Source organism: Piliocolobus tephrosceles, chromosome 1 (assembly GCF_002776525.5).
Source record: "Piliocolobus tephrosceles isolate RC106 chromosome 1, ASM277652v3, whole genome shotgun sequence".
Classification (NCBI taxonomy): Eukaryota; Metazoa; Chordata; class Mammalia; order Primates; family Cercopithecidae; genus Piliocolobus; species Piliocolobus tephrosceles.
The window spans coordinates 31,066,394-31,088,778 of NC_045434.1; the positions used below are offsets into that span (position 1 = coordinate 31,066,394).

Below are 22,385 nucleotides of genomic sequence, written 5' to 3' on the forward strand. Positions count from 1 at the left end.
GGAATTGATGGGAGAGATAGGGTAGTTTTTTTAAATGTCATAAGAAAATTCCAAACTGTTCATCAAAGTTTTCAAAGTTGAGCCATTTTACACTACTACCAACAGTGTATGGTTTCAGTTGTTCTATATCCCTACCAACATTGTTCTGTCAGTCTTTTAGTTTTAGCCATTCTAGTGGGTATATATTGGTATCTCATTGTGGGTGTATATTGGTATCTCATCTACTTTGCCTTTTCCTGATGACTGTGGATGCTGAGCACTTTTTCATTTTCTTAATGGTTATTTGTATATCTTCTTTTGTGAAGTGTCTTCCAGTTTTTTCACCATTTTTCATCAGATTATTTGTATTCATATTAACAAATTGTAGGTGTCAGTTATGTATTTTGGATGCAAGTGCTCTGTTAGATATATGTTTTGCTAATACTGTCTTCGGCTTGCTGATTTTCTTAATGATGTCTTTTGCTAAGCAGAACATTTATTTTAAGTATAATTTATTAAACTTTTTTATAGTTATTGCTTCCAGTATCCTAATAAGTCTTTGTCTATTTTTTAAGAGACACAGTCTTGCTGTGTCACCTAGGCTGGAGTGTGTTGGCATGATCATAGCTCACTGTAGCTTAGCACTCTGGACTGAAGCAGTCCTCTTGCCTCAGCTTGTAGGTAGCTGAGACTACAGGTGTGCGCCACCACACCCAGCTAAATTTTGTTTTTGGTATGAGCAAGGTTTTGCTATGTTGCCCAGGCTTGTCTTGAACTCCTGGACTCAAGTGATCCTCCTGGTTAGGCCTCCCAAAGTGTTGGGATTGTAAGTGTGAACCACTACACCTGTTCATCTTTGTCTATTCTTAAGTTATGAAGATATTCTTCTTCTAGAATGTTTTCCTTTAGAAGCTATATATTTGCAGTTTCAGTTTTTTTTTTTTTTTTTTGTTTAGATCTATGATCCATCTCATTTAAATTTTTCTATATGTTGTGAGGACTTGGTCTAAGTTAATTTTTCCCCAGGAGATTATTCAAATTTTTCTAGTACCATTTACTGAGAAAATTTTCCTTTTTCCTTGGTTTGTCTTAGAATTTTTAATTGAAATTCAGTTGACCATATAGGTGTGGGTTTATTTTTAGACTTTCTTCTTCTCACTGATCATTTTGTATATCCTTTATGCAAGATCTTAACTCTTTTTTTTTTTTTTTTGAGACGGAGTCTGGCTCTGTCGCCAGGGCTGGAGTACAGTGGCCGGATCTCAGCTCACTGCAAGCTCCGCCTCCTGGGTTTATTCCATTCTCCTGCCTCAGCCTCCCGAGTAGCTGGGACTACAGGCGCCCACCACTTCGCCCGGCTAGTTTTTTGTATTTTTTAGTAGAGACGGGGTTTCACCGTGTTAGCCAGGATGGTCTCGATCTCCTGACCTCGTGATCCGCCCGTCTCGGCCTCCCAAAGTGCTGGGATTACAGGCTTGAGCCACCGCGCCCGGCCGCAAGATCTTAACTCTTAAGGCTTTATAATATGTCTTGAAATCAGTTTGTGCCTGTCTTTCAACTTTGTTTTTTGTTTTCTGTTTTTTTTTTTTTCTCTTTCCTGAGATTGTTTTAGCTATCCTAGATCCTTTATGTTTACATATAGGTGTTAGAATTAGTAGCCTGTCAGTTCTACAAAAAACTGCCTGGATTTTAATTGCAATAGCCTTGAATCTAAAGATCAATTTGAGAAAAATTGACGTTCTTAACAATATTGATTCTTCCATTCCATAAAGATAGTAGGCCGGGCACAGTGGCTCACGCCTGTAATCCCAGCATTTTGGGAGGCTGAGGCAGGTGGATCACTTTTGAGTCAGGAGTTCGAGACCAGCCTGGTCAACATGGTGAAACCTTGTCTCTACTAAAAATACAAAAATTAGGTGGGCATGGTGGTGGCCACCTGTAATCCCAGCTACTCGGGAGTCTGAAGCAGGAGAATCGCTTGAACCCAGGAGGTGGAGTTTGCAGTGAGCCGAGATCACGCCACTGCTCTCCAGCCTGGGAGACACAACAAGACTGTCAAAAAAAAAAAAAAAAAAAAAAGATAGTGCATATATATATCTCCATTTATATAGGACCTTTTAATTTTTCTCAAATGACATTTTATAGTTTTCAGAGTAGAGGTTTTTTACATTTTCACCTCTTTCTGTTTTTCAGGGCTATTTTAAATTATTTATTGTTTTTAAATTTTGTTTCCTACTGTTTCTTGCAAGTTATTGAAATGCAATGATTTTTATATGTTGACCTGTGTTTCGACAAAATTTACTCATTAATTCTAGTGGGCTCTTGGAAAGACATTTTAGTATTTCTTATGTGCACAATTATATCTTCCTTTTCTTGTATGGCTTTTTATTTTCCTCACCTGTTATACTGGCTGGGACCTCTAGTACAATGTATATAGATGTGTAAGAGCAGATATCCTTCCCTTTTTCCTAGTCTTGGGAAAAAAGCATTTAATATTTCACCATTAAATATTATGCTAGATGTAGGTTTTCCCATAAAGTGTCTTTGTCAGGTTGAGGAAGTTTTCTTTCTTTTGCCACTTAATTAACTTATTCTTAAATATTCTTAGTTGCTAATAATTTGTCTCATAATGAAATGAAATTGACAACATGAAATTCTTTTCTGCCCTTGAGAGGTAACTAAATCAGTAGATTGTGATATGTATCACTTCAGAGGTTTATTTGATTCTTGGCACTTAGATCAAGTTGCTTTAATACTACATTTGATAGTACGTTTACAGTGCATTGATACTGTATTTTGCACCATTTGGCATTGTTTAGATGATAAGTAATCATTGTCTTGCTAGATAGGACTTTTCAAAGCGCTAGTGAAATACTCATATTTAGTTTAGTGTAGGGAGATTTATAGATGACTAATACTGCCCTTCATTTGAATATATTAGGAGGTTAATTCCCCCCTCCCACAATTGGGAAATACATTTTCTAGCTTTTTCTTGTGAGGTTTGTGGATTCTGAGCTTCACATAGACTGGATGTTAGTGTTTTTCAGTCCTTTGATAGACTCTTTTAGCTATTTTATGTGCTTTATATTAAAATTATGTTAAATACTTATTTGTTCAACACCTATTCTGTGTCTAGCACTACCGTGTAGGCACTTGAGATGCAACATCAAACAAAGCACTTGTTGCTCCCCTCATGAGACTTGCAGTCTAGTCAAGAAGACAAAGCTGAATGAAGTAAATAATTATAAACCATAATAAGTGTAGAATCTGGTCTGGTTCCCTGTGGGAACTCAAGAAGATTTCCCAGAGGAAGTGTTATTAAAACTGAGACCTAAAGATTGCATCTGAATTAAATAAAAAGAAGTGTGATGGCTTAGTAAGCAGCAGTTATAAATATCCTGAGACCGTAGGGAACATAGCAAGTATATTTGCGACTGTTGGGTGAGGGATATGAGTTGGTGGGGAGATAGAGGTAGTTTAGTTAATCCTAAACAACATAGAAGAGAAATGAGACTGGGTGGATGCATGGAGACCAGTTTTTATAGCACCTGTTAGGATCTTATCATAAGGGCAATATAAAACCAGTGAAGTATTTTAAAACAGAAGTAATGTGATCTGGTTTGCATTGTGGAAAAAAATACTTTGTCTCTTTTGTGAGTAATGAATTGAAGAGAGACCACAAACAACTCAAAAAGGCCACATTGGAAGACACTACAGGTATCTAAGCACAAGATGATGCTGGTTTGCTAGGGTAATGATAGGGAAGATCGAGAAAAGTTACCAGGTAGGAGAAGTAGTAGAGGAAATAGGTAAATTTTGAATGCATTTGCCTTTTGGTACGTTTTTAAATTTATTAAAGGACAACAGGTTTACTTTAGTCTGTATTTGTTTACTTTTTTTTTCTTTTTCTTTTTTTTTTTTTTTTGAGACAGTCTCACTCTGTTGCTCAGGCTGGAGTGCACAATGGTGCTATCTCTGCTCACTATAAGCAATTCTTATGCCTCAGCCTCCTGAGTAGCTGGGATTATAGGCATGCACCACCATGCCTCGCTAATTTTTTGTATTTTTAGTAGAGACAGGGCTTCACCATATTGGCCAGGCTGGTCTTGAACTCCTGACCTCAAGTTGATCAGCCCACCTTGGCCTTCCAAAGTTCTGGGATTACAGGTGTGAGCTACCTTGACCGGCCTCTATTTGTTTACTTTCTTTGATACTATATTGCTTGTATAGTTCTCTTTGATAGGCATTGCCTACTGTTTATCCTATTTGCCATTGATGGCTAATGGTCCTTTCTTGCTTTGCTACTTAAGTTCTTTTGAGGAGTAGTTTTAATTGACTGGATGTTTTAATAATGAAATATTGATAAATATAAAAGAATAAAACATATCTAATGTATAAATAAAAAATCAAATGCCTGTGAAGTGTCATATAATAAAGCTACACAGTTTGGGCTGTTACAAGTAATTCCGTATAATGATTCCTTCTAGATATTTTCTGATTAGCATTCATCAGTTGAAAGCAGGAGGAGGCAGTTGATGATTGTGGGAAAAAATGGCAATAATAAGATACCTAATGACCCCGAAAATGAAAAGAATCATGCCTAATTTGAAAACAAAGAATGCTTTATATAGGAAACTGTGTAAATATATATTAGTACTCTTTTGTCAGTAAAGCTTCATGTTATAAATGTGTTCATACTATAATCCGATTGGAAAAAAGTATGGAAAGGAAGAAAAGTAACGAAGCTAGTACAGTCAGTCAGCTGGGCACAGTGTCTCATGTCTATTTTGTAATCCCAGCACTTTGGGAGGCCAAGGCGGGTGGATTACTTGAGGTCAGGAGTTCAAGACCAGCCTGACCAACATGGTGAAACCCCATCTCTACTAAAAATACAAAATTAGCCAGTGGTGGTGGTGCGTTCCTATAATCCCAGCTACTTGGGAGGCTGAAGCAGGAGAATTGCTTAACCTGGGAGGCAGAGGTTGCAGTAAGCCGAGATCATGCCATTGCACTCCTACCTGGGCAACAAGATTGAAACTGTGTCTCAAAAAAACAAAAACAAAAACAAACAAACAAAAAAACAAGGAGCTAGTACAGTCAGTTGCTAAAAAGAAAAAAACTACTTTGTTTGAGCTGCTGAAGCTTTTTTTTTTTTTTTTTTTTTTAAAGTTGGTGGAAAGAAAGAGGGAGGCTTACTGGGTCAAAGGCACTGCTTCTGAAACTTTATCTCATGTTTTCATCTCCCTTTAGAAGCATGTGCAGTTATGGATTATTTACAGTATTTCTAGATTCAAATAGTTACCAGTGATTATTTTTTGGAAACAAACTAAAGGGATTTAGTATGTGAAATTTTCTGAATGGAATTTTTTGCCATTTTCCTAATTTTAGAAATACTGTGATTCAAAACTGTTTCAAATATGTGTAATGGCTATACTTTTTCAATGGTTTGGTAGTGAATCTTAGCATTTAACTTTTCTTTACAAGGAATGTGAGACCTATCTACATTCATGAATATTTATCAAATATAATTTTATTTTAAATATTTATTTTTCTTGTACTAGAGAATATTAGATCTGAATTTGATTTTAATACTTTTATCTCTAAAAGTCAAAATATTTCCCTATAGGCCGGGCGCGGTGGCTCAAGCCTGTAATCCCAGCACTTTGGGAGGCCAAGATGGGTGGATCACGAGGTCAGGAGATGGAGACCATCCTGGCTAACACGGTGAAACCCCGTCTCTACTAAAAAAATACAAAAAAAAAACTAGCCGGGCGATGTGGCGGGCGCCTGTAGTCCCAGTTACTCGGGAGGCTGAGGCAGGAGAATGGCCTAAACCCGGGAGGTGGAGCTTGCAGTCAGCTGAGATCCGGCCACTGCGCTCCAGCCTGGGCTACAGAGCGAGACTCCGTCTCAAAAAAAAAAAAAAAAAAAAAAAATCCCTATAAAATAGGACTTTCTAGCCTTTTGTATAAAATTTAAATATTGCCTTTTCATCCTTAAACATAGTATTCATGTGAAAATTGTTATTCTAATGTGTCTTACAAACATCTCATTTCTGGTAATGAGAAATATACTTACCATTCTATATTCACCTAAACCTCCAAAGATTTTGGCAGTAACATGGTTTTCTCTGAAAGGCAATTCAACATGGAGGAAAGGATAGGGCCTTCTACTCTTTAGAAATAATTTTTTTCAAACTTTTATTTTAGAATCAGGGAGTAGAAATCATTTTTACAATTAATGATACATAAGAGTTATATATGAGGTACATGTGATATTTTGATACGTGCATACAGTGTGTAATGATCAAATCAGGAAAATTGGGACATCTGTCATCTCAAACATTTATGACTTACGGTGTTGGTAACATTCTAACTTCTCTTCAGCTATTTTGAAGTATATAGTAAATTGTTAACTATAATCTCCTTACTACAAGCACTAGAACTTATTCCTTCTATTTGACTGCATTTTTGTAACCATTAGCCAACCTCTTTTCATTCCTTCTTCCCTACCCTTCCCAGCCTCTGGCAACTATCATATTACTCACTACTTTGATAAGATCAACTTTTTAAACTCACACATATGAGTGAGAGTATTCAATGTTTGTCTTTCTGTGCCTGGTTTATTTCACTGAACATAATGTCCTCCAGTTCCAATAATGTTGCTGCAAATGTAAGGATTTCATTATTTTTTATAGTTGAATACTATTGTATTGTATATACATATTGCTTTTGTCCCCCACCTATTCATATCTTGATGGACACTTGGGTTGTTTCCATATCTTGGCTATTGTGAATAGTGTTATAATAACATGGTAGTGCATATATCTGTTTGATATTGCTGATTTCCTTTCTTTTGGATATATACCCAGTAGTGGGATTGCTGGATCATATGATAGTTCTATTTTTAAATTTTTGAGGAAATTCCATATTGTTTTCCATAATGACTATTTTAGTTTTACATTCCCCCAATGGTGTATGAGTGTTCTGTTTTCTCTGCATCCTCACCAGTGCTTGTTACTTTTTGTCTTTTTGATAATAGCCATACTAACTAGGTGAGACTATATCTCATTGTAGTTTTGATCTGCATTTGCCAGATGCAAATTGAGTAATTTTTCATATACCTGTTGGCAATTTGTTTGTCCTCCTGTGAGAAATGTCTATTCCTATCTTTTGTGGACTTTTTAATTGTTTTTTTTTTCATTATTAATCCCTTGTCAGGTGGATAGTTTGCTAATATTTTCACATTTTATAGGTTGCCTGTTCACTTTGTTGATTATTTTCTTTGCTGTGCAGCAGCTTTTTAGCTTAATATCATCCTGTTTGTCTATTTCTGTTTTGTTGCCTGTGCTTTTGAGGTCTTACTGAAATAATCATTGCCAAAACCAATGTCCTGAAGCATTTCCCTAGTGTTTTCTTGTATTAGCTGTGTAGTTTCAGGTCTTATCTTTAAGTTTTTAATCAACTTTGACTTGATTTTTGTATATGGTGAGAGACAGGAGTCTAGTTTTATTTTTCTGCATATGGATATCCAGTTTTTCCAGCAGCATTGATGGAAGACACTGTCTTTTCAACAGTGTATTTTCTTGGTGCCTTTACTGAATTTAGGTTGACTATAAATGTGTAGATTTATTTCTGGGTTCTCTGTTCTGTTCCATTGGTCTATGTGTTTTTATGCTAATATCATGCTGTTTTGGTTACTATAACTTTGTAGTATATTTGGAGTCAGGTAGAGTGATGCCTCTAGCTTTGTTATTTTTTCTCAGGATTACTTTAGCTATTCAGGGTCTTTTGTAGTTCCATACAAATTTTAGTTTTTTTTTTTTTTTTTTTTTTCCTATTTATTTGAATGTCTTTGGTATTTTGAAAGGGATTGCAGTAAATCTGTATGTTGCTTTGGGTGGTATTGTCCTTTTAACAATATTAATTCTTCCAATCCATGAACATGGCATATCTTTTTAATGTGTTGTTTGGTTTGCTAGTGTTTTGTTAAGGATTTTTGCATCTATGTTCCTCAGGGATATTGGTCTCCTGTAATTTTCTTTGTTGTATGTGTCCATGTATGCTTTTGGTATCAAGATAATGCTGGCCTCGTAGAATGAGTTTGGAAGTATTTTCTCCTCTTAACTTTTTAAGAATAGTTTGAGTAGAGTTGATATTAGTTCTTCTTTAAGTGTTTGGTAGAATTCAGCAGTGAAGCCATCAAGTTCTGGGCATGTCTTTGATGGGAGACTTTTTATTATTGCTTCAGTCTCTTTACTCATTATTGGACTGTTCAGATTTTCTATTTCTTCATGGTTCAATCTTGGTAGATTGTATGTGTCCAGGAATTTAGCCAGTTTTTCTAGGTTTTCCAGTTTGTTGGCATTATATTTTTCACAATAGTCTTCAATGGTCCTTTGTATTTCCATGGAGTCAATTGTAATGTCTTTTTTTCATCTTTGATTTTATTTATTTGGGTCTTCTTTTTTTGCTTAGTCTAGCTAAGGGTTTGTTGATTTTGTTTATCTTTTCAAAAATCAAGTTTTTGTTTTCTTGATCTTTTGTATTTTTTTAGGTCTCAATTTCATTTACTTCTGCTCTGCTCTTTATTATTCCTTTCATTCTACTAATATTGGGTTGGTTTGTTCTTACTTTTATAGTTTTTTGAGGTGTGTCATTCGGTTATTTATTTGAAGTCTTTCTGTTTCTTTGGTTAGGCATTTATTTCTATAAGTTTCTGTGTTATTATTGCTTTTGCTGTATCTCATAGGTATTGGTATGCTGCGTTTCCATTTTTATTTGTTTAAGAACTTTTAAAATTCTCCTCTTAATTTCTTCATTGACCCATTGGTCATTCAAGAGCATATTGTTTAATTTCCATATATTTGCACAGTTTCCAAAGCTCCTCTTGTGATTTTTAGTTTTATTCCATTGCAGTAAGAAAAGATACTTGATATGATAGAAATCATTTTTATAAAATTTGAAATTATTCTAAGACATTTTCTGACCAGCAGCCATCAGAAGAAAGAAGAGAGTGGGGGTTTTATTTGTTTTATTCTTGTATTTTTGCTTATTTATGGTTCAGGGAGTACACATACAGGTTTGTTACATGGATAAATTGTGTGTCACTGGTTTGGTATACAAATGATTTCATCACCCAGGTAGTGAGCATAGTGAGCATAGTACCTAATAGGTAGTTTTTCAGTCCTCTCACCCTCCACCTTTCCTGTGGAGTCAGGCCCAGCATCTATTATTCCCCTCTTTGTGTCCATATGTACTCAGTGTTTAGCTCCCACTTATAAGTGAGAATATGCAGTATTTGGTTTTCTGTTTTTGCGTTGATTTACTTAGGATAATGGCCTCTAGCTGCATCTGTCTTTCTGCAAAGGACATGATTTTGTTCTTTTTATGGCTGCGTAGTACTTCATGGTGTATATGTACCATGTTTTCTTTATTCAGTCCATTGTTGGTAGGCATCTAGATTGATCCATGTTTGCTATGGTGAATAGTGCTGCATTGAACACATGACTGCATGTATCTTTTTGGTAGAATGATTTCTATTCCTCTGGGTTGAATGGTAGTTCTGTTTTACATTTTTGAGAAATCGTCAAACTGCATTTCACAGTGGCTGAACTAATTCCACCACCTTGCAAACAGCTGTAATTTTTTCTCTTTTTAATAACCATTCTGACTGGTGTGAGATGGTATCTCATTGTGGTTTTGATTTGCAATTTTTAGTCTTAAGAATAATAACCTATTTCAGTCCCAGTTTCACAAGTCTGTAATTATAGGCAAGTTGTACTTACTATCTCTAGTATCTGCTTTCTTCGTTTGGAAAAGGATAATGATGATACCTACTTCATAGAGTTTTAAGATTTTTATAAAGGAGAAGTATATAATGCACACAGCACAATGCTTGACATATAGAAAATACTCAACAAATGTTAGTTATCTTCCATTTTTATCTTAATTTTCCTGGTGTATTTTAATTCTGAAATAATTTGTAAATTAGTTCTAAGTCACTTTTAAGAAAAGTGCTGATCCCATAAGAAGTATGTTTAAAATAGTGAATGTTTGTCTGTAGTAAGTCAAAATAATCAGAAATGTTTTTAATGTCCATCAAATATTTGAGTTTAATTTGCATTGTTCTAGTTTAGGTATGTGTAGCTCGAGCACTTAGAACAAATTTCTTTGACCATTTGACCTTTTTTTCATATTAGGATAAAAAGTGGATAAGCAATGTTTCTATTTATTCTTATTTCATTTTTATAAAATTTGAAATTATTCTAAGACATTTTCTGACCAGCAGCCATCAGAAGAAAGAAGAGAGTGGGGGTTTTATTTGTTTTATTCTTGTATTTTTGCTTATTTTGAGATCATATTTGACCTTCATTATTTCTCTGAATAGATTTTGGTACAGTAGTGCTAGTTCTGTTGATTTGTTTGTACAGTTAAATACATCAAACTCAGCAATTTTTTGTGGATGTGGTAGGGATTGGAGAGATTAGTAAATGATTTATAATTTCTGTTAATTCAAATATAACTATATATTTTAGAGAGAAATTAGTAGTCAAATCACTTTAGTTCATGAAGACTTGGCAGATTTTTAATAATTAATAAGTTTTTTCTGCCAATGAGCATTAGATTACTGCTGACTTTTTAGTGTCATAGTACCTTGTGGTAGTTTCTTTACAGGGTTTACAGGAGTATGCCAGTTTATTTTTTCTGTCCTGTCCATGCAAAATAATCTTTACAAATGCTATAAGGAGAATACCTTGAGAAGTTCATAAATACCTTAATATATTATAAAGATCGGTCAGTTCCATTGTCTTCTTTTGTCAGTCTTGATCGGAGCTTGCCGAGTAAGTCTATAAGCCTGCATGTGCCTGGCAACTGTTACCTAGTGACAGTTTCAGCTGCAGTAGCCATTGGCTGTGCTGTTGATTGGGGCAGGAGGGCCGAGTCACCTTTCTGATGGTGAGTTTTTCTGCATCAGCCCAGGATGAGGAGGAGGAGGAGGGCTTGGGCTCAGGTGGAGGCATTGATGCTGAGAGATTGTGAAGAATATACTGAGAGCATCCTTGTAACTGCATCACAGTAAATCGGACTTCTGAATCAAGCAGCCCAGCCTAGCAGCTGATAAGAGTGAATGTAGGTGAGAAGCATTACCTTATTCCTGTAACAAGAGAACTGTTTTGTGATAAGTGAAACTAGGAATGTACAAGAAGAAATATCCTGTGGCTATTATAAAAGAAGAAGGACTTGCCTGAATGACTTGGTGGTGCACCAGAAAATAACTTTCAGAAGAATGCTTTCTATTAAGCTGCTGCATTGTTCCTGGAGGAAACGTTATTTCTAATGCATATTATTTCTTCAAAAGATAGGATAACAAAGAATGACAAGAGACTCTCTGAAATGACTTTACTTTTAAAAAATACTTTGGCAAATGTTAAGCTGATATCAAAATGACCTTGGAAGCATTTTGGATGGATTCTATCCTGCCAGCCTTGCAATATTTCAAACTCTAGGATTTAAACTCATCTTGATACTTTAGAGGTATTTTAAAATAAGACTAACTTGCAACCTACCTAATGGCCCCTGTGTTAATTGAGCAGTTGCTCAAAATAGAATACAGAAATAGAAGAGGCATTTTTTAACATATGGCTGCTACATAACTGCAAATGTAATAAACAAGGTAATTTTCCACTTTCAGAAGATATAGTTGAAGTAATGATTTAATGTGTTAATCATCTACCAAAAATAGAAAAGGTATAGCAAAATAGAATATGAAGCCTATTAGAAATACCTAAGTAATAAATAATGGCAGCATTTCTGGTCAAATAAGCTCAGAGTGTACTGGAAAGTTTTATTATTGTCTAACTTTATATTTACATATATATGTGAGATATGGGTGTACAGTTGCAAAGGTGAAAAGTAACTGTGAGTTACGTATTTTATTTTCATGCTCTATTATAAGGAAGGTGGTATATCAAATAACAAATGTTATTTTAAGTTATAGATGCCAAATTAATATCAAAAATGATTTCATTTTGAAAAGGAAGAGGTATAAGTTACATTGCTGTTAGTATCACCAGTAACTGTAATGAACTAAAACTGCTTTCATCTAAATGCTTTAAAAATGCATGCAGAATTAAAACTTTAGAAGTTTATTATATTTTGCCAGGTGTTAATTCATTAATTCATTGTATATTATCTTTTCTATTGGAAAATACTTTTTTCTCATGAGAGTTATAGGGCAATCTGTAGTCTGTTACCTCTATTCTGCCCATGTAGAGATGAATCTTCAAATTAACTTTGATAGAGTTGTTTTTCTTAGATTTTAGAAAAATGAGAAGTAGATTATAAATTTGACCCCCCAACATCAATCCCTGAACTAAGCCCAAAGACACTCTTCCACAATGAACTTTTTCTCAGCTTTTCAACCAAATTTGAGGTCTTAATTATTTAAAATCTAAAATACAAATGCATTTTTCATCATAGATAAAGCAGGAAGCCTGAGACGGTTTAAGAGTTTTCCTTTCTCATTCTTTCTAGTTGCTCCCTAAGAAACTGCCTCTCTTGGAGAACAGCCCACAGAAGCTTTTCTTCCTTTGGCAATTCATTTTTTTTTTCTTTTTACAGTTTTAATTTTTCATAGTGCAAGATAATAAGTCTATTTTCTCTAGAAGTGCCTTATGCCTGCAAAAAGTTCTTTGAGGGCAAAGGAAACTAATTAGTGACCTCTTTTCACCTCCTTTCTAGCTTACCCCCTTCTCTCCCCCCCCACATCCCCCCACCCCCCGCCCGAAAGCTGAGGTGTGTCACTGCTGAACTGAGGCTGATGAAGAGACTTGAGCACTCTCTGGGACTCTCAGCTGTGACAGAAGCACTGACATTGTCTACTGAAGCAGGTTCTGAAACACTCGTGTGCGGTGTTTAACAGATGCTGGACAGGGCACCTGCTTGCGGTGGCCAAGTCTGCAGGTATCTTTACATTTCCAAGCCATGAATGAATCCAGGTGGACTGAATGGAGGATCCTGAACATGAGCAGTGGCATTGTGAATATGTCCGAGCATCACTCCTGCCCACTTGGATTTGGCCACTATAGTGTGGTGGATGTCTGCATCTTCGAGACAGTGGTTATTGTGTTGCTGACATTTCTGATCATTGCTGGGAATCTAACAGTTATCTTTGTCTTTCATTGTGCTCCACTGTTACATCATTATACTACCAGCTATTTCATTCAGACGATGGCATATGCTGATCTTTTCGTTGGAGTTAGCTGCTTGGTTCCTACTCTCTCACTTCTCCACTACTCCACAGGTGTCCACGAGTCATTGACTTGCCAGGTTTTTGGATATATCATCTCAGTTCTAAAAAGTGTTTCTATGGCATGTCTTGCTTGCATCAGTGTGGATCGTTATCTTGCAATAACCAAGCCTCTTTCCTACAATCAACTGGTCACGCCTTGTCGCCTGAGAATTTGCATTATTTTGATCTGGATCTACTCCTGCCTAATTTTCTTGCCTTCCTTTTTTGGCTGGGGGAAACCTGGTTACCACGGTGACATTTTTGAATGGTGTGCCACCTCTTGGCTCACCAGTGCCTATTTTACTGGCTTTATTGTTTGTTTACTTTATGCTCCTGCTGCCTTTGTTGTCTGCTTCACTTACTTCCACATTTTCAAAATTTGCCGTCAGCACACCAAAGAGATAAATGACCGAAGAGCCCGATTCCCTAGCCATGAGGTAGATTCTTCCAGAGAGACTGGACACAGCCCTGACCGTCGCTACGCCATGGTTTTGTTTAGGATAACCAGTGTATTTTATATGCTGTGGCTCCCCTATATAATTTACTTTCTTCTAGAAAGCTCCCGGGTCTTGGACAATCCAACTCTGTCCTTCTTAACAACCTGGCTTGCAATAAGTAATAGTTTTTGTAACTGTGTAATATACAGCCTCTCCAACAGCGTTTTCCGGCTAGGCCTCCGAAGACTGTCTGAGACAATGTGCACATCCTGTATGTGTGTGAAGGATCAGGAAACACAAGACCCCAAACCTAGGAAACGGGCTAATTCTTGCTCCATTTGAAGAGAGCTACATAGTAAATCAAATGTAATCTGACAGTGGTTTTGGATCATATTCTAGATTCATCTGGAAATTTGCCATCAGAGAAATATTTACTTGAATAGTTGACTATAAAATGAAGTATGAGACTAAAGGTTTCTCTTTTTTTTTCTTTTTCATGGAAGAAACTAAAGGGAAGGATGTGTAGAGGGTTATCTCATGAAATAATTATAGCATGTGAGTATTTGTGTGCAGTAATAGGAAAAATTAAGCACTGAGATGAAAAATAATATCTCAAATCTTCTGCAGGACATGAGCAAGCTCCTTGGCTTGGCGTTTCTGTCTTTCTGTCTGACTGTACCGTGCCTCTGTCTTTCTCACTTTATCTGTTTCTCTCACTCTTTGTGGAAGTTATTACTTACATAAATTGCCCTTTATAGAAAAATGCTACATATTATATATGTGGCAAAGTATAATCTTTTGCATCAAAGTGTACCTTTAATCACACTAATCTACAATCCATAAGTGATCTCTTCATGGAGAATGCACAGTAAGCATTGCATTTTATTACTTGCCAAACAACCCCTTTGCTTGTGTTTTTATAATCTTCTCTGCAGCACAATTTTTCTGCTACAAACAAATAGAAACAGTATTTTTGTTTCTTCTGGGTGAAATGACATTTGCTTTTCCCCCTTTTCCTAACAGTCTCTTGTGTTTTTTTTGTCTCTTTTTCTTGATCTGCATCCATTGCTACCTTACTTTAGAAGTGTCTTAGCTATTGAAAGAATCTACTGTATAAAGCATCCATAATGTTAAATAATGTGTTTCTTCCAGCAAAGCAATCTGGTAGCTTATTAAATATTTTTAATGGCTTTTTGAAACATTTTTATCTGGTTCCTTTTAAATTAGTTCATCTGCTTAAAAGTGATGTCTTTTTTTTGCTATAGTAAAGCTTTGTTTTTCTTTAAGAAAACCCATTAGTAATTCTAATGCAGATGCAGGATACTCACCTAGCAGTGAGGCATTACTCTTAAGGGTACTTAGAATGCCCTTTTAAAAAATAAGTAAATAAAATAAAACATGAATCTTTTTTGTGTTAGGTCTACGATAGCTTACTGTTGTGTCCACTAGTCAGTCATTTGTGTGATATGCGTTTGCACATAATATATTTTTTACAGCAAAGAAAATGTAAATTATATTATCTGTGCCTAATGTTTTCTTAGCAAAATATATAGATCAATGTTGTTTAAGTTGTCAACATTGGAAAAAGTATATATAAAAACTTATTTTAAGAGAAAAATACTTTTGTGTAACTGTTATTTAGATATTTATATTAGACAAAGCTGCATTTTTAGTGCTGCTGAGAATATAATATACTTAATTATTAAATACAAGTAAGAGCTGACAGTATTTTCTTTTGTAATGATCTGTTTTCAAATGCAGAGATTAACTTATTTTTTTGCGTGCTACATGGGATTGTGTAATAAATTGTCAGGGGTTTAGATGTAGCAAAGTAGCATTTTGGGGAATTAGTGAAGCAGGTATGAGCAGTAAAACATCTAAATATTACTTTTTTACCATAAGTTTCTTGCCTGAAAGATATTTTAAAATTTATATCAAACTACTGAGTATTTTTCTTCTCAGCATTTTTGATTTCTTTGTTTTATGAAATGCATTTAATAAAATGTGCCTATGACTCTTCAAATTAGAAGCCAACCATGTTTGCACCCTGGTGGTTTGGCTTCAGAGGTCTTTTAGTAGAAATGTTGTCATTTTATTGAGGTTGTTCTGAACCCCTGTATATTTTTAAACATGTAAGAAAAATTTAAAATAAAGAATAAAACAATATTCTATATATCAAAATCAGACTTTGCTTCAGTTTAATAAAACACTTAGGACAAGAGTTTACTTTTTTGGGAATCAAAAAATAATTGTTTTATACTTCTGTAGCTTGGGTTTATATTTGTTCTTGTCCCCTGTTTGCCAGTGGCATCTTGGTTTAAATGTGCCTTTTAAATTCATACCAGTTCAAGGAAAACATAAAGTTCAAGGAAATATAGTACTTTTAACATTTCAGATATCACATAGAAGATCTTCAAAATTGTACATATTATTTGGTAATTGTATCTTAATTTCTTTAAGGAATAAATATAGTTAGAAAAGACCCAGTGGATTCTGTGTACAGAAAGCCTGAGGCCATGCTTACTGCATTTTATTCTTATTATGTGCCAGGCTCACTGTTCAGTTTTACATGTGTTATACATTTAATCCTCACTACAGCCTTTTGAGATAATAGTTATTATTCCCACTCCAAAGATAAGGAAACGAAAGAAAAATGATTATTCATCAGTTAACTAGTCAATGGCAGAGGTTCCCGCCCATCCAGTAGGCCTGGGCCAAAGCCTGCCTACTTCATCAGTAGGCTACACTGCTTTCATTTCAAAAGCCTTTAAATTTTTGTACCTCTGTCTATACCTTTTCCCTACAATATTTCTCTGAGTTTTATTTCTTTTTTTCTCATCATAAGTCTTTTGCTTGAGTTCTTTTCTTGTGATCTTTTTCTTTGATCTTACAAGTTTCTTTTATTAAAACAGCAATTGATAAGCTCAAACTTACCAGTTTAGTCTGTAATCAAACTGAAATTCTTAATATTACTTTGGTTTACTTTTGTTATTTCCCTTGAATAACTTTTTGAAATCTCTATCAAGTTCTTTTTGAAAAAAAAATTGTTTTGAAGAGGAAGAGTAGAAAAGAAAAGCTTTATCATAGGCTGAATGAGGCAAGTTCTAAGTTTAGTTTTTAAATTTACTATAGTTTTTATATACAACTCTAGGCCAAACCACTTAACTTCCTTTTGTCATATTTAATGTGTTTATATAATAAGATAATACTTATTTTGAAACCTCTCTTTTTAGGTAATGTGTTTTAAGAATAGGAAGCATAACCATTTTTCTCATCATTATATTGTATTTTGTGGTAATTATCCGGCTTGGTTGTAAAAGACAGCCCAAAAATAATGCATTCTGTATTCTCTTTCCTAAGGGTTCTATTATTTGCATAGCTGTTTCTAGAGTTATAGAGTGTTGGAAAGCTTCATAATTTACACTATTAGTATATGAAACTTGGGCTGAGATCCAGGCCCTCATAAACTGCTTGGCCTTAGGTAAGATACCAAATGCTCTAAAACCTTAGTTTTGGCATTGATTAAAAAATATTAAGTCAGAGACTTGTAGCTCCCTGTTCAGCTGAATTTGAGAATTAAATGAAAATTTGTAGTATGTGTGCCCAGAACAGCACCTGGCACAAAAAAAATGTTCAGAATATGGTAGCTGCTGTTTTTGTTTGTTTGTTTTTTGTTTGTTTGTTTGAGGCGGAGTCTTGCTCTGTCGCCCAGGCTGGAGGGCAGTGGTGCGATCTCAGCTCACTGCAAGCTCTGCCTCCCGGGTTCACGCCATTCTTCTGCCTCAGCCTCCTGAGTAGCTGGGACTACAGGCGCCCGCCACCACACCCGGCTAATTTTTTGTATTTTTAGTAGAGACGGGGTTTCACCGTGTTAGCCAGGATTTCCTGACCTCGTGATCCGCCCACCTCGGCCTCCCAAAGTGCTGGGATTACAGGTGTGAGCCACTGTGCCTGGCCTGTAGCTGCTGTTTTATTATCTTTGTGGGTGCCATATTTATTAACATCACAATTTAAAGGTCACTAATCCCAATTCAAACAGAAATAATCCATTGAGCGTTAGGGTTTTCTAAGATAGCATTTCTTTTTGTAAATCAATTTAAACTCAAATTTTGGGTTAAACTCAGATATTTCAAGTGTATTTCTGAAAGCTCATTTCCCAGGAATGGTTATTCATGAACACATCGTTTGAGATTAAAGATATCCAGCAAGCGGATGTTGAGATGAGACAGGCATGATTCAGAGGTTAACCTACCTCTTACTTTATTACACTAAATACACTTAAACATTTTATTCTCATTAGGGAAGTAATAATAGGAAGGATTATCCAGGGATGTCTTGTCATTTGTCTTTGCACTTTAATTTTCCTCATTTATTAAAATGGGATTTGAAGTATTTTGTCATGTATCTATTTCTTGGGAGAAACAATGATTAATAAGCTGATTTGCTCCATAGATACCATAAATTATGTGAATTTAAAGATAAATGAAGTTGCCTTAAAGGACCTTTCCTCTTTTCCTCCCCACCCTAAAAGGTAATCATTAGATGTGAAAAAGATACAATTATATAATAAGTAGATAAAAAAGATTTAGATGTGAGAAATCTGCTGGTGTAACATTCTGAGCATGGAGAGTATCATGTATGTGCAGATGGGGCCATTTTGGTGCATAGGAGCATGTATGTGTTACTGAGTCAGTGCTATACTCTGATGTGTAGGTTCCAAAAGATGCTCTTTTCCTTGAGCAGAACTTAACTTTTAGATTAAGAGGGATATGTAGAAAGTGGTACATCCTGTAACCAAATATATAGATGTTGAGGAAAACAAAATGGCTAGAATAGAAAAAACAGTTCCCATTTTATGATTTCTCATAAATGGAAGTTTGATTCTGTGTTAGTCTTGCTCTGTATTTTAAAATATTAATAACTTTTTTAGTAGTAAAAGTGGTTTTTAAAATATTAACATGATGTAATTAAGTTTTTCCTTCATGACTATTTTGTTTTAATTTTTATAATGAGCATTGGTAAAATTTCTTTTATAATCAGGATAATTAATATTTGGTTTAAAAGAATGCTGAAAGCTGGACATGGTGGCTCATGCCTGTAATCCCAGCACTTTGGGAGGCCGAAGCGGGCAGATCACGAGGTCAGGAGATTGAAACCATCCCTGCCAAAATGGTGAAATCCCGTCCCTACCAAAAATACAAAAATTAGTTGGGTGTGGTGACACGCACCTGTAGTCCCAGATACGTGGGAGGTTGAGCCAGGAGAATCACTTGAACGCAGGAGGTGGAGGTTGCAGTGAACTGAGATCGCACCACTGCACTCCAGCCTGGCAACAGAGTGAGATTCCTTCTTGGAGGGGGGAAAAAATGAAGAAGAATGCTGAATATTTTAAAAATATTTTAACATTTCACGAAACAGCTTATGTTGATCATACAAATAACACTATCCAATAATGTCTCAATATTGTCTTATAAAGATAGGCTATATAGTTTTTCTGAGTTCTGTAATATTTGTTTTTTCAGGTAGGTTTTTCCAATAAACTTGACAACTTTCTCCTTGCAATATGAGATGTTCTTGACTTATTTTTGTTTTAATGTAAACAGTTTGAGGTGGTACTTGATGAATCTGAAATGGTTCTCAATCACTGTAGGATTTTCTTTTTTTTTTTTGAGACAAGATTCTCGCTCTGTTTCCCAGGCTGGAGTGCAGTGGCGCTATCTCTGTTCCCTGTGAGCTCTGCCTCCCGGGTTCACGCCATTCTCCTGCCTCAGTCTCCTGAGTAGCTGGGACTACAGGCGCCCACCACCATTCCCAGCTAATTTTTTGTATTTTTAGTAGAAATGGGGTTCCACCTTGTTAGCCAGGATGGTCTCAATCTCCTGACCTCGTGATCTGCCCGCCTCGGCCTCCCGAAGTGCTGGGATTGCAAGCATGAGCGACTGCGCTAGGCCCACAGTAGGATTTTTAAATGCATCATTGATGGCATCTTTCTGCCTTTTTCACTTCTTTAAACAACAAAAAGATGGCCCTGCATTAGGAAATAGGCTCTAGCTGGTACGTTACCTGCATTTCCTACATAGGCAGAATTCTCCAAAGAACATATTTATAATTTTTAAGGGTAACTTTTTTTCTGCTTTTATGTATGACTTTCTACAAAGGTGAAGAAAATAACAGTAATAAATTTAGCAGGAGTCTGTTATATCTGATAAATATTTAACACGAAAGGCACATATCACCACCTTCATTACGGTAAATGGAGCCAAATTAGTTTTTGAGATTCTAAAATTCTAAGGTTTAAAGTGATAAATAGTACATAATAATAGAATTCATGAAATGAAAATAATTTGCAAAAATTTGAAAACTTCCAAAAATGATACTTTATACAAAAGAAATACCTATCATTGACTTAAACATTTGACCCCAGTTTTATTTTATTTTCTACTTAAGCAATTGTAAATAAGGTTGATGCCTGTTAAAAAATGGCAAAATATATATTATAAATGTAATTATTTTAATTGCAAGGCACAAACAAGGTACAGAGTTGTACGACCTGTTCTTTAAAATTTTGTAATTTATTTTTGAATAAAATGTGGATTGTAGCCAGATATATGCAGTAATTTTGTCTGAGATTATACATGACACAAAGAATGTTTATGTACATACTCTGTAAAGTATAGCTTTAAGACGTTTACTTATGTTATTAATAGAGTTTGAAGTTTAATATAATTATTAGTGGATGGCACATTTTTATACAAATAAACTCTTCACAATTATTCATTTACTTTTTCAGGAATTATGTAATTAAAAATGCTAAATTGGTAAGAAATTATTGGAAAACACTGCAAGTTGAAATTTGGAAATGCTTACAATGCTTTTGAAAATATATAATGCTCTTGACATTATAAACGAGGTCTATTCTAAAAGCTTCTATCTCATTTCACATATAGAAATCTGACATAAGATTTTAAGTGACCCTAACAAGATCATGTCGTTTGACAAAGATACTACTGACCACATGTTTTGTGTGACAATAATGTTGCCTGTGATAAAGTTCTTGAATAATGTATTTATAGATGACTGGTAATAGAGTGACCTGATCTTTCTTTTTGAGAAGAAAATGAAGACTTACTTATTTGATATAGAAGAAATTCTATGTGAAATTTTTTCTTTTAATTCGTGACGCAGGAAAAATTATTTTAAAATTAACTTTATGTTGGAGATGTGATTTTTGATATCATAGAAATTTTTGATGTGATGTATTATCAGCCTTGATCGGTGTTTTAATATTTCTTAAAACAGTTTTTTATCTATAGAGGGTAACAAAAAATTTACTTCTCCTTTTGAAAACACAGCAGTCATCTACTGAATATATTGAGATTTGTAGAATAAATTGAACAGTGTTTGCTGTGTATTCTAAAAACTATAACCTTAAAGATGAAGACATCATGTACCCTAGAACTTAAAGTATAATAATAAAAGATGAAGACATCAAAATCACATTATATTAATGTACTTACTTTTGGAAAGTACTAATTTCAGAGTCATGTACTTTATGTTTTGAATTTTTTTTGTAATAGATTTGCAATGTTGTTGAGTCACTATAGGTTGGATTTTTCTCAAGCATTATGATGGAAAAGATTTTGATGTTTCAGGCTATAGTGCTTTTGTATGTTTGTGATCTAACATATCAGTCATGGAATCAGTGATTAGTTTGAATTAGTGATATATTAAATAAAACCTTTTAAATAAATAATTCAGTTTTATTTCAATGAAATAAATGTAGTTACAGAAAAATTAAAGGGACTCAAATTAGGCAAACACACGATTGCCTTGTAAATGTCCTTAGAGGAAATCTTTAAGTAGTTTCTAGTGTCTGTATCAGTTGAATAAAAATGAGTTCCATTGAGTTATTTGAAAAGTTTATTTTCCTAAATATGTAAAATTTCCATAACAATTTTATAACTACTTAATTTATGCTACTTATTTAAAGAGTTTGCAGGATGAATCATTGCAAAGTCCAAATTTGGATTTTAATCTGAATTAACCAGATATTTTTGCATTTCAAATCAACAAATTAGGTCAGTAAATATTTATCGATTATGCTATGTTAAGTGCATACATTGTGGTTCTATAGTAGTCTTGGATTCTTAAGAGTAACTCATTGAATTGTGTGAATCCAATAAGCAGGAAGATTAATTTCTAGAATTTGAGGGAGAGATTGCAGAAAAGTCATAGGAACTATGCAATACATTGTAGCATTAGAGGGATTAATGCATTTTACAATATGAATTGGCTTCAGTATTTAGCCATGTGTTTGGATGTTATAGTTCTAAAGGATAACACAGGATATTTGAGAAATTATTAAAGTGAAAGGAGAGGAAATGTTCAGTGTTCAGATTAGTACAAAAGTGTTGTGGGGAGAAATACACCATAACTTTGGAATGCAGTGTAAGAAAAAGAAAATATCCTTTATGTGGACTGTATCTGATTAGAGTAAAATCATCACTTTAGGTATACATTATAAGCTGTGAGATTAGGACAGGAATATTAACATGGGTAGAAGTAGCTTGAGGAATTGCACATAGGACATGTTATACCAACTCAGGCATCATCTTTTTTTTTTTGAGATGGAGTCTTGCTTTGTCACCCAGACTAGAGAGTGATCACCAGTGTCAG

General features: G+C 34.8%; 2 protein-coding genes across 6 annotated transcripts in view; both read left to right on the forward strand.

Moving 5' to 3' along the window:
* Positions 1-22,385, forward strand: part of RABGAP1L (RAB GTPase activating protein 1 like) — an 819,337-nt gene that overhangs the window by 262,762 nt on the left and 534,190 nt on the right. The window lies entirely within an intron of this gene.
* Positions 12,731-15,890, forward strand: GPR52 (G protein-coupled receptor 52). Its single transcript, XM_023207208.1, has one exon. The coding sequence runs from the start codon at positions 12,966-12,968 to the stop codon at positions 14,049-14,051; it is 1,086 nt and encodes a 361-aa protein (XP_023062976.1). The 5' UTR covers positions 12,731-12,965; the 3' UTR covers positions 14,052-15,890.

Bases quoted from the DNA above. Each gene is read 5' to 3' on its own strand.
- GPR52 (XM_023207208.1), top strand. From the start codon at position 12,966: ATGAATGAATCCAGGTGGACTGAATGGAGGATCCTGAACATGAGCAGT.